Genomic DNA, 13,208 nt, shown 5'->3' with positions numbered 1-13,208 from the left:
CATACTGCCCGCTTTGATTCAGAAACTGTCAACACAATTGGAAAACTCATCTGATTCAGCAAGAGCAGAATTGTCTGCTACGTGCCCCAACTGAGCCTTATGTTGATTCTAGGCTGCTAAAAATTGCGGTGTCAATGACAAGGAACCAGTATGGTCTATTTAGAATAACCAGCCAGGTTTTAGATAATAAATTCTGACAGAATCTAATTCCTTCTACCTCTGCATGGAAATTATTACTGCAGTCATTTCATATTTTTTCACTTTATTTTAATTTTCTTCTTGCATTTTTAAGTAAGGGTTTAACCTTGTATAACTCTTCTCCAAAGGATGACAGCCTACAGCTATCATAAACCAAACTGTTACAAAATTCTCTCTAGTTAATTATCACCCCTTCATATCCTAAAACAATAAACCTCAATTAGTCTTTTAGACAAAGCACCCCATATGCTTCTGGCTCCTTGTCAGTCCTTAACTAAGGAATCAGAAAATACCTATAAAATAAAGCTGCTCACAAAAGACATGTTTATGAAGATAAAGGTTAATACAGGTTTTCTCAAGTTGCCCATAAAATACAGCTTTTATAGATCACATATGTGACCACTGAAGCTCTATTTTTTGACTTGACAAAGCATTGTGCTAGATGCCAGAACCTATGGGAAAAAGAAACAGTTGCTGCTCTTGAGGGGTCCAGCTCACCAAGCTGAAAGATCACAAGTGTTTTGTAATGGCCAGAGCAAAGGCCTGGACGCAGCCAGAGGTGAGGACTGAGAGCCAGGCTCAAGGCGAGCCGCCACAGAATTTCAGACGTGGGAGGAATGAGATCACAGCGCCACCTCAGGATTGCTTCCGCTGCACTGTGGGAGATGATTGGAGAAGGGAAAGGAAGACAAGTAGACTAGTTAGGAGGCTGTTATCAAAATGGGCAGGAAATCATTTGGAGGGAGAATTTAAAATGGAGCAGATTTAAAATATATGAAAGGAGTAGAATCAGCATGACTTCAGTTACTGTTGAGCATCAGGGAAGAGAGAGACCCAAATGACTCCTTGATCTCTGCCTTGAGTCACTGCAAGAACAGTGGTACCCTTTGCAAAGGACAGGAATCCCAAAGGACGAATGGGGGAAGTTTTGAACAAAATAAATCTAAGGCGTCTGCATGACAACCTCATAGAGTTCTGTGTCCTGTAGGTGATAGATCTAAACGTCTGTAGAGAAGGCTGAGCATGAGCTGCGGCTGTGGCCGGCACACATGGGCAGGCGAGAAGGCAGCATGGGGTGTACAAGAGAGTGAGAGAGGCTCAGGATCTAATTCTGGTGCAAAGTCAGGGATCTGGCTCAAGATTCAGGACAGATGTTCACTACCACTACCATGATCCAGAGGCTATCAAGATGATAATATCAGTCTGTTTTTCAGGGAATTATTAGCTATGCAATACTGACCTAATCTGTTTATCAGTTTGAGCTTTGGCTTTCTTACCTATAAAATATGCATAACCATACTCACATAATAAGGGAATTTGGGACCTAAGTAAAGTGAGCTAAGCCAGAGCGTGGCACATAATAAGCTCTCAAAGTTATATATGTTACTTGAATCTGAAACGAGAAAGCTCATAGGAAATTGAACTCATCATCACTCCAGCCCCAAAATTGTTTCTTCTCCTGTGACCTCTGTCTTTACTAGTTGACCAAGCCAAAAAGCTGTCCTGCCACATCTAACCTTAACCCTATCTTGTGTTTCTGCCAAATCAGTCCACTTCCTGTATACCACAGCCACCGCCTCCCTCTACTGAGGCCATCCTAATATCTTGCCTGGATCATTGCAATCCTCATTCCTGGCCTCCTTCTCCTTCCAACATGCTCTCCACACTGAAGCTAGAGCGAGCTTCCCAAAGGCAAATCTAAAGTTATTTACTTGCTAAAACCCTTTTCTCTTTGCAAAAAGTCATTTGTAGCCAATGTACAAAATCACTCATGATCCTAAGAAATATAGTTTTTACTTAACCTCCCAGCCTTTGAACAATAATAGAGCCTTTGAAGGCTATATTCTAGCTGCACAAATCTGCTTTCATTCTCTGATCAGGTCCCATCTCCTCCCTTCAACCTGTCCAGTTGACCCTGCTAACCTTCTACATTTCCTGTGAGATCCAGCTCACCTCCACCGAGAAGGTTAGGTTAGGCAGTTCTTCCACATACCCCATAACTCCCTGTTCAACTTGGCATTTACAGTAGTCAAACTCCCCAGTCTTCTTCACTAGATTATATGTTTCCTAAAGACAGATACTTCTTACCCATTTGTTACCCCTTATACATAGCATGCCCAATAGTACATGTTATGAGAGACTATGGACTCTGAGAAACAAACTGAGAGTTCTAGAGGGGAGGGGGTGGGGGGATGGGTTAGCCTGGTGATGGGTATTAAGGAGGGCATGTATTGAATGGAGCACTGGGTGTTATACGCAAACAATGAATCATGGAACACTACATCAAAAACTAATGATGTAATGTATGTTGACTAATAACATAATAAAATAAAATTTTTTTAAAAAATAGTACATGTTAAATGGTTAATATATATCTCTTTGGATGAATAAATTTAAAAATCCATTAGAAAGATGTCTTTTAACCATTTTGTGGATCATATTGCTTAAATCTCTTCTTTTGGCTCCCTCAAAGCTAGAATTTTTAGGAGTGCAATCTTGGGCAAGTTAAACCTCTCTCTATTTACATTCCTTGTCTGTAAGATAGGGATAACAATAGTACCTACCTCACAGGGTTATTATGAGGATTAAAAGAGTTGATACATGTAAATCATTTAGAACGGATACCTGGAAGTATCCAAGAGTTCTCACTAATAGCTGTTATTGTCACTGTTGTTACTGTTGTTACTATTATCCTACAAGGACCCTTTATGTATGACTCCTGACATGATACAGGACCCAACAAATTTTACAAAGTCACAAGTTAAAGAATTAAGGAAATGTAAAAGTCAGAGGTCAGCAAGAAGAAAAGGTCACTGTCCCCACAGAAAAGCATCCTGGGGCCAGAAACACCGCTGAACTCATTATGGGTGAAGGTTCCAGACAAGGGACCACACTCTCCTTTTACAGGACAATTATGAGAGCAATTTTGTCAAAAGAGAATATGAACAACCCACTTGGCACAAAGCAGTCTGCATTAGGCGTTAATTATTTACAGGAGCTGTCTAGGAAAGTCAACTAAGGACCATGAAGCCACTGGGAAATAGTAACCGCTCTAGACAGGAGGAAGAAGCCACCAGTCTTACAGAAAGCTGAGTTTGAGTCCAGTCCTCCTCTCCTGGAGAATAGCAAGCCCTGGTCTCACTCATCATTGTCCAGGCAAACCAAAGTGAGATCATGAGATCATTTTGGAGAATGCTGCTTGATGCACCAATTTTTGATTAATACTTCTTTCCTTCAGAGGGGATTTCAAATGCTGCCATGCTCATAATTTGAATCCATCTTGGGTAGTTTAAAACTTCAGGTTTTCTAAGAATCTGCTGCTCTATCAAAACAAATCCAAAAATTTCTTCTAATAGCTTTGGTTTTGTTCAATAACATTTATTAATGTGTCAGGCACCATACTAAATGATGAGAATGTAAAATCTACAGACATAATTTCTGCTTTCAAGTATGTATAGCCCTAGCGGAAAAGCAGATGAATAGTTACAATACAATGTGTACAAGACTCAGAAGCATTCAGAAATGACTCTGTTCAGGCTGAGATAAAATTTTGCAAACTATGAAGTAAGTATGTGTTTGATTTACCCAGAATATAAAATTTAAGATCCGAATAAAAACAATGAAGTCAAATTACCAGGTGCTATGACAAAAGGTAACATGGAAATCACTCCTAAAATCCTGTTAATTGATATAAAATTGGAAAGGAGGATTTATCATGAGAACTGAAAAGCATTTCTGGGGAATGATCAGAGAAGTTTGGAAGCTACTGGAACTCAGTTTAAATGCTAGCTCTGCCATCTAGACTGTGTGAATTTAGGCAATTTTCCTAACCTCTCTGAGTCTAAATTTTTTTTCACTTAAGAATAAGGACAATAAGGGGCACCTTGGTGGCTTAGTCGGTGAAGCGTCCAACTCTTGATCTTAGCTTGGTCTTGAACTCAGGGTCATGAGTTCAAGTCCCAGGTTGGGCTCCACTTAAAAAAAAAAAAGAATAGGGATAATAACAACTATCATATTGAGTTATTTTAAGCAGTCAATGAAGAAAAAGATGCAAATCACCTAGCACATGATAGATACTCAATAAAAGCAACTAATATTTTTTTCTCAAAATATAACCTCACTTGTCATCTATTTTATTCTATGCACTTATAATTAGGTAACTGTGGTAAATCAACTAGAGTACTCTTATAGGGTGGGATTTTAAAGTCTTTTTATAATGGAATTCTATCCTATTTCTTAGCTACTTTTCAGAACTACCCACGGTAGTTTTGATGCTATACAAGCATTTTACATATATCCTGTTTTACTAAAATGTGTTGCAAAAGGTCTTAAAATCCAAGCCTAGTTGGCAGCAAAAATAATCAGGAAACAGATAAGAAAAAAATCCTGTTTGGGCGCCTGGGTGGCTCAGATGGTTAAGCGTCTGCCTTCGGCTCAAGTCATGATCCCAGGGTCCTGGGATCGAGTCCTGCATCGGGCTCTCTGCTCCTTGGGAGCCTGCTTCTCCCTCTGCCTCTCTCTCTCTCTGTCTCTCATGAATAAATAAATAAAATCTTTAAAAAAAAAAGAAAAAATCCTGTTCAATAATGGGATAAAATGAATACAAAAATGCTAATATCCTGACAGGTTAAATGTTCTGGTCACAAAGACACTGATGGGATTATGAGAAGTTCCCTATTACCAGAAAGCTAAAGCTTAGCAGTTAAGAGGTTCTTGTAGGCATATTATTGCTCCTTTTTGCAAACTGCCTCTAGCATGAATTATGGATATTTCAGAGTCCTGTCAAATAGTGTCAATTAAAAAAGAAATTAAGATGTGTTTTGCGAATTACAGAAAGTGTGTAGCTGATGCAACAATAAAGAGAGATCTCCGGTTAGCAATCTTAGCACTTGTATTTTTGTATTTCTGTTGTTGATGGAGGACAGTGATGAGGTTGAGTTGTGCCTGTCTTTAACTATTAGTCTGTTCCTCAACTGCCCACCTCAAAAATGGGGAATGGAGCCTTTCCTTTTTCTTTCTCCCAGAGATGATATAAGAATAAAGGGTCACATGATGGGGCACCTGGGTGGCTCAGTTGGTTAAGCAGCTGACTCTTGGTGTCAGGTCGTGATCTCGAGGTCGTGAGATCGAGCCCCATGTTGGGCTCCACACTCAGCGCAGAGTCTTCTCCAGATTATCTCTCCTTTCCCTCTGCTTCTCTCCCCACTCATGCTCTTTCTCTCTATAAAATAAATAAATAAAATATTTTAAAAAAGATAAAGGACCACATGAATACTTTGAACACATCATAAAAAATAAGCTATATAAATTCAGAGTTGCATTATTGCATTATTGCAGTATACTATATTGCATTATTAGGAGATTCCCAGGTGGGCCGTAGATGAAATAGATGACTTTCCTGCCTTATCCTATATATGATTTCCTGAGTTCAAAAAAAAAACACCTTGTTGTCATCATATTGTTACCCTTAGCTCGGCTTCTTATAGAGATTCCTTTCCCTAGAGCCTCTCTGTCCTATATAGTAACCAACAGCAACACGTGGCTATTTAAATTTTAATGAATTAAAATGAACTAAAACACAAAATTCAGTTCCTCAGTCTTATTAGCCACATTTCAAGCACTCAACAGCCACATGTGACTACTTGCTATCATGTTGGACAGAGAGAACAAAAAGTTCTATTGGAGAACGCTGGCCCCGAGGATATGCAGGCTTGAACGATCCTGTTGCGCTATGTTCTTAGGCCAGCCACTGATAACATTTGAAGGATTGAATGACCTTAGAAGTTCTGAGAGGACTTCATAATCACATCGGGGTCAGACTAAGGGAAAGGCAGAAGTAAGCAAAGACAAATTAAATAGGCAATAAAGAAGGAAGAAGGAATGATAGCCAGCAAAAGAATACGTACTGACATTATTACAAAAGGATAAAAAATGACTCAGGAGTTCAGTGCTTCAACAGAGGTACAATTTTACTTAACACATTTGTCACATGTGGCTTGCACAAAACGTATCAATCTTATGCTGACTTTCTGAAGTCCTAATTGGGTTTTGAAACGTTCCAGCTAAATCACACAGGAACTATTTCTCGAAATCGTGATGAAACTTAACCTGCCTTCTGAATACCACATGTTTAAAAATGTATTTCCCTCAAAGAGGTGTCAGCAGATATTAATGTAGATACTTGCAACTTTTGTATTTATCTTTGTTTGGGCTGCTTGTACCCACAAGTTTTCACGCTTACCAATATTTTAGCTTCTACTTCCTGTATAAAAAGGAATTATTGGGGTGCCTGGGTGGCTCAGCCGTTAAGCGTCTGCCTTCGGCTCAGGTCATGATCCCAGGGTCCTGGGATCGAGCCCCATGTTGGGCTCCCTGGTCAGCAAGAAGCCTGCTTCTCTCTCTCCCACTCCCCCTGCTTCTGTTCCCTCTCTCGCTGTGTCTCTCTCTCTCTCTCAAATAAATAAAATCTTTAAAATAAAAAAGGAATTATAACTTAGCATATGTTGTGTTATTTGTCCCAAAAAGTAAGAAACTAACCTGTGTGTGTTTGCATTTAGGTCATTCTGTCCATTGAAGAAGGTTACAGACTTCCGGCTCCCATGGGCTGTCCAGCATCTCTACACCAGCTGATGCTTCATTGTTGGCAGAAGGAGAGAAATCACAGACCAAAATTTACTGACATTGTCAGCTTCCTTGACAAACTGATCCGCAATCCCAGTGCCCTTCACACCCTGGTGGAGGACATCCTTGTGTAAGATGCATACTGTTGATTTTCTTCTCCTCGACGGTTATTTCTTTCAGGCTATAGACAAGACAAACAGAGAGGAGAAAGTTTACCATCATAACTGTCTAGTTGTTGACCTTTTAGAATATTTTATACAAACCATGTTTTATTTATCAGCTGTGAAAAAAACAATGAACATTTTTAAATGGGTTTTTTGTCTTAAGAAAACAGATTCTCCTTTTGTTCTCTCCGTATCTAATTTTTCTGAGTTACTTTCGTTATATTTTTTTTCTTGTGGGGGTCTTTGGTATTTGTATATCCTTTCTTTATTTACTGATCCTGCCTTACCTCTGTAAGTAGGATTTGTGTGTATCTGTAGCTTTTTTAATTTTCTTGTCCATTCTATGTTCTGTCCCTCTATTTGAAATGGCAAGCAAGACAGGGGCAATTTGTGAATCAGCCAGGAGTGAGGATGTTTCCTGCTGATATGATCATACCCAGCTGTTGTTACTTTCCATTTCTAAAACCAGAAAAAGACAGATGACAAGACAAGAAAATGAAGGCACTCATATACCATTTTATAAAAGTCAGTAGAGTTGAGAAGATCTACTCACCTCTCTATAAAAAGCAATTATAAGAAGAGGAGAGTAGAAGGAAAAAAAAAACACTATTACCTATTTCTGAAAAAATTACATTTAAAATAGTATTGAATTGAGAATATATGTATTTAAGCCAAATTGGATTTAGAAATAACCAAAGCATTTCCAAAGCTCACTTTCCTAACTCAGGGGATGGCCAACAGAATATACAGATGTTCAACTTTAGATCACAGGTTCAAGTCAGTGCAGGTTTTTTGTGACAATAAGGCCAAAGGCTCTTCAAGGACTACTTAAGCAGGCCCTCAGTTCACTGCAGAGCACATAAGAGTTCACCTCTAAATCACTAATTGGCAGCCTCTGTAAAGTGAAGCCAAGCATGAAATAGCTAGAGATTAAACTATTATTCTAGCCCATCTTCCCTAAAGCAGTCCAACAGAGGAAGCAGTAAAGGGCGGCGGGGGCCAGCGGGGGGGGGGAACGACTTAGGATTTTACATTAAAGGGCACCCAATGAAGGATTTTAAGCAAGAGAATGGCAGGATCATATTTGCATTTCTAAAAGATAGCTCTAGAGCTGATTTAGACTGAGTGCAAAACAAGGAACAAGACTAGAAACAGACAGTTGTATGTTTACAGAAACCCAAGCTAGAAAAGATTAGGGCCTAACTCATGAAATGGGAATAAGTTTGGGGTCAGGAGGTAAGAGGATGGATTTGTTCTCAGGCAAGGAGAACAATGTGTCTTGGTCATTGAATATGGAGCGGGGAGGAGAGAAAAGAGTCAAGGATTCTGTCAAGTTACTTTCTTAGACAACCTGGCTGATAATATTACCACTAAGAGAGAAGAAGGATAGGGTTTTGGAATAGAAATGAGACCATTTCAAGTAAGCTGAATTGAAGATAACTGTGGGGTAGGTAGGTGGAGATGTACAATAGGCAGTTGTATTTGTAGGTTGAACCTCAGGTGGAAAGATCTGGGCTGAAGATTTGAAGATCATCAACATAGAGACTATAGCTGAAGATTCACACATAGTTGAGATGGCCCATGGAGACTATAAGGTATGAAAATTAACAGAGGGAAAGAGGGAAGGGTGTTCTCTGGAACACCAAGATTTAAGAAATGAGCTGAAGGAGAGTACCCAAAGGAGACCAAGAAAGAAGAGCCAGACCGGTAATAACAGAAGTTGGGAAAGAGCAGTGTCATAGAAGCCAAAAATGGGGAGAGTTTCAAGGAGTGTAATGTCCAAGTTTCACAAAGCTTCAGCCAGATAAAAAGTGAAGTGGGTCCATTGAATTTAGCAGCAAAGTGGTCAGGTATTTATGGGCAGCCTTAGCAAGAGCATTTGAATAAAAGTGTGTAAGACAGATTGCAACGGAGCAGCAGTAAATATGAGGTCAGAGAAAAGCAGTATAAAGTACTAAGAAGCCTGTCTTTGAAGGGAAAGAGAAGTAGTTAGAGAAAATGTTTCTTGGTTTTTGTTTTTATGTTTTATTGAAGAGATGGGCATGCATTGACATTGAAGAGAAAGAGCTAATGCAGTGAGTGTGCGTTAGTGGAAAAGAACTTTGGTTATCTATAAACTGAACTCATTTAATCTGAGCCTCTCATTGTGGTATAGGGTTAACGGACCCCACAGCCAGTGCCCATCAACAGAGCTCTCGAACTGTTCTATGGCTGTAGAAGCAGGCAGGTAAGAGCCTTCTTTTTGAAGAAAAGCAGATAAAACAATTTCTTCCCTGCTTTTTCAAGATTATGAATAGTTGGAAAATACTGATGAAGACTCTAAGATGAGAAAATGCCAAAAAGTCAAAATGATCCGGAGGTAAAGTCAACATGAGGGCTTGTGTCACGGGGCCAGAAGTGTGTGGTTTAATGGGATGTGCAGTCATGCTGTGGACAGGCCAGCAAATGGCAAGTTGGTGATGGCACCGCCCCACACGGGCAAGAGTTGTGTACTTGATATAAAGTGGGCAGTTTGATTCGACTCTGAAGTCTAATATCTGGGAGACCAAATGGAAGTTTCTGTGACTGATTTGCTATCCTTGTTTCTGACAAAGATCTATGTGCTAGTATTTTCTGCCTTTAATATGCTTTTCTTGGAGAAACAAAGGGAAACAGAGTTCCACGGGTACCATGACTGAACTGTTATCACCATTCTTATTTTCACAGCAGCCTGAGTGGGTTACCCCTGTCAACCCCTACACCTCCAATGCCATCCACCCACCCTGTCCCTGATCCCAGAGAGCTGAGGCTGTTTAAGGGGAAGAGACATGGTGTGAAGGATAGCGATGTTAGCTGAAGAATGTGTGGTTTGTTTTATGCTTATAAAACTGTGGCACTGTCCATCCCCCGTGTCCCAAAGCCCAGTAATCTGTCTTAGTGTGATGTTGGATTAAGGAAACATGATAGAGTAGAATTTCAATCTCTCCACCCATTTCTCTCTCAAACAGGTAAAGGAGTTTAAGGGTAAAATCCACAGCAACTCTGATTAAACTCACCTGTACTCATTAGACTCTCGAGTATCCCCAGCCTCCCAGGATTCTCTCACACTTCTATACTGGCATGACTCTCCCATCCACTAGGTCCCCATGGTTTTTATTCCACTCTAATTGCTTTTTTCTCAACAATTCACCTGAGAAGCTTTTATCCTTTCTCTTGACAGAATAGTAAAAGGGGAAGAAATTAAGGCAACCAAGGGGGAATGAGGAAAGCTGTGAAACCCACAGCTCAATAATTTTATACTAGCATATTGGAAATTTCATAAATCTTGTATCTACAATTTCTCCTCTCAAAAGACAGAACACCCAATAGAAAAAAAAAAAAAAAAAAGTTGGTCAGAGAAAGCACTGGAGCAGCTGTTCCGAATAATGCTGATACTCTTGTGCCTGGCACACTCCCATGGGGATATTCAGAGCTCTGTGCACTTCTTACCTTCTCTCCTACTCAAGAAAGTATGTGGACGTATAAGTGAACGTAGCAGTATTATAAGTATAATTTTAACTCTGATTTTTAAAAAATTTGCAAGAGTACCTTATTAATATAGGTAGTCACCCTTTCATAAATGAGAATTTCAAACTACATTCTACAGTGTTGCCTTATAACCTCCTCTTTAAAGTATTTGTAGCTGTCACATGGTGCACAGCCCCTGGGGGAAAAGGCCCACTTTGAGACCAAGTCTATGTGGAGAATGGTATCAGGAGCAGGGCCTAGCCATGACCTTTGAAACGCCTCTCACTCCCTTTCCCCTGACCCTCGTGATAAATGCGGTCACTACTCTCAACCCCAAATCAAGCATATTCCCATGGAGTCCAGGTTTACATCTGAGCTGCAGTGGTTTAATAGCATAAAGTAGATTGACGACTGTATGAGTGTTCCTTCACCCAGCCCGACCCTCCCCAGCCACATTTATTCGCCAACCTCTTCAACTCTTGCCCCTGATTCCTCCATACACTGCAGAACTAGGTTGAAGTCAGTTGGCCAATGCCTTTTTGGACAGTGCAACCATGTAATGGGAAAATAACACTTTTCTCCAGTCCCTGCTGTAGATCCCCAGCACTCACAAAAATTTTTTTACGGATTATGGGCTCTTTGATGACATCAGCTAAAAAAGTGGCATCCAGGGATGGGCAGCAGTTGACCAGATGGACCAGTCCATGACAGTCACTTGCTTCAGAAACTGTGCTTTGCGCAGGCCAAGACACTTAGGAATATTCTCACTACCCAATGGGCCATAGTTAGGGATCTTAAAATATTTTAGCTTTTAGGAACTGGAACCACCACTTTCCTTAGTACACATAAATTTAATGTTGAACTTTCAAGTACTTGGCTACCAGTAATGTGTGATTCATGAAGGCAGGGAAAAGTTCAAACCAGTATCATAATTAAGAACCTCTGCTTTAGACAACCACAAGTAAACTTTATAAGACTAAATGGTACTACCTCCTCCATCCAATTCAGAAAGCACCTATAATGCTGCCTTCTGAGGGCAATAACTTTCAACAATTGGATATGAATTTTTCCATTCCTTTTGAGAAGATCTTGCTCAGTGCTGTCTAGGCTGTGCATAATCAGCACTTGCCTAGCTGTTTATACCAGGTCATAAACAACTTGTTTTAATTTCCATAACTAGAACTTCTAATGATATTTTCCATGAGAGAGAAATGAATGACTAGCCAAAATCAGTGTTGTAATTGATTGATTAGCAAAACTTTATAGAAGGAAGACAGAATATTAAATATTCTAATATAATACTGTTGTTAATACCAATACTAATACTGATAAAAATTCCAATATATGTATATCATCAATAATAACTATCACTGCCATTTGTTGAAAACCTACTGTGTTTCAGTTATTGTACTAGGCACTTTTATCTATAAGGTCATTTAATCCACACTATTATTATCCCCATCCCTCAGATAAGGAAAGAGAGACTCAAAGAGTAAAGCAAGTAATTAGTGGATCGGGCATTTTAACAAGGTCCACCCACTGGAAAGCTCTCGTTCTTTCCACCACACAATATACAATTATGCAAAATAGAAAGATTCTTCCCAATATGGCACTGTTTCAGAAATATGATTATAGGGAAAGTACTTTTTTTTTTTTACATTCCCACATAGATTTTCTCTGGACTAATCGGACTTCATAGATGGGGTATATTAAAATCCCAAGAAGAATTTGTAGTGGAGCACAGCCTGTTATTTTATGTTCTACTAAGCAAATACAAGGATGTAGAGTATATGCCCTCATTCATGGGAATAAGTAGCAAACTAGTCAATATATCCCCTCAACATCCTCCTACAATGTTCAGCCACTTGAAGAACATTACTTGAAAAAAAAAAAAAAAGAATGTAGTAACTACAACAAAATAGAGAAATGAGGAAAATATGGCAGCAACACAGCTCCAGATTTACATCCTCAGGCATTTTGTAGATTGAATTTTTCCAGTGTTGGCAAATATATGCTTTCCTTCTTTTCCTTGTTATGGTAACATTACTAATCATCACAACACTCTTTCCCACTGAGCCCAGATGCTGCCATGGCATCCTTTTTAAGACCATATTTTGACAACCATTGCCAATGAACTGTAGTTAGCATGTGATAAGAAATCCATTCCTGTCCCTATATTATTTTCTCACAACAATAGCCTTTCCTTGAGGTTCAGTGATCTATCACTCTGGCTATCGGAACAATGTGCTAGGTACTCAGAATTATGGGAGATTTTTAAGCAGTATTATTCCTACTCTGTGTCTATCCCTCCAAATGTTCAAACACATCTACAATTTTAAAATTTTCATTCCTTCCTACTTTCTGCTATTTATCATCCTTATTATGAGAATTAAATAATCATATCAATTAAAAAAACTTGAAGACTTACTGAAAATAAAAGGCTGAGGAAAAATAATTCATTCTCCCAGTTTAACACTGTGGAGAGTCCGATTGTTTGGAACCCTGAAATATTGCCCACAAGCATAAAATAGTCACAAAATATATGGCATGGTTCTATGCATTTGATATTTTGTAGCATTTTGAGTAAAATTATACCTTAAAATTTTAAAAAGAATTCAAAATTCTTTTATTAATTTAACTCGTGTTCAAGTTTACTATCCAGCCTAACTGTAGAGAGGGCAATGTTTTCTTTTTTATCTGATTAAATAAATTCTTCCTTCAAAGTTTAGGTAGACAGTT

The 13,208-nt window shown here is 39.1% G+C and overlaps 1 protein-coding gene across 1 annotated transcript in view; it reads left to right on the top strand.

Moving 5' to 3' along the window:
• LOC102737537 (ephrin type-A receptor 6) overlaps nt 1-13,208 on the top strand; it is a 305,707-nt gene that overhangs the window by 281,633 nt on the left and 10,866 nt on the right. Inside the window, exons 12-13 of the mRNA XM_081817012.1 lie at nt 6,756-6,949; nt 9,139-9,210. Coding sequence (XP_081673138.1) covers nt 6,756-6,949; nt 9,139-9,210 — 266 coding nt within the window. The remainder of the gene's footprint in view (nt 1-6,755; nt 6,950-9,138; nt 9,211-13,208) is intronic.

This window comes from Leptonychotes weddellii, chromosome 1 (genome assembly GCF_054177405.1).
Source record: "Leptonychotes weddellii isolate Sample4059 chromosome 1, ASM5417740v2, whole genome shotgun sequence".
NCBI classification, from domain to species: Eukaryota; Metazoa; Chordata; class Mammalia; order Carnivora; family Phocidae; genus Leptonychotes; species Leptonychotes weddellii.
This window is presented reverse-complemented; position numbering and strand designations above follow the sequence as displayed.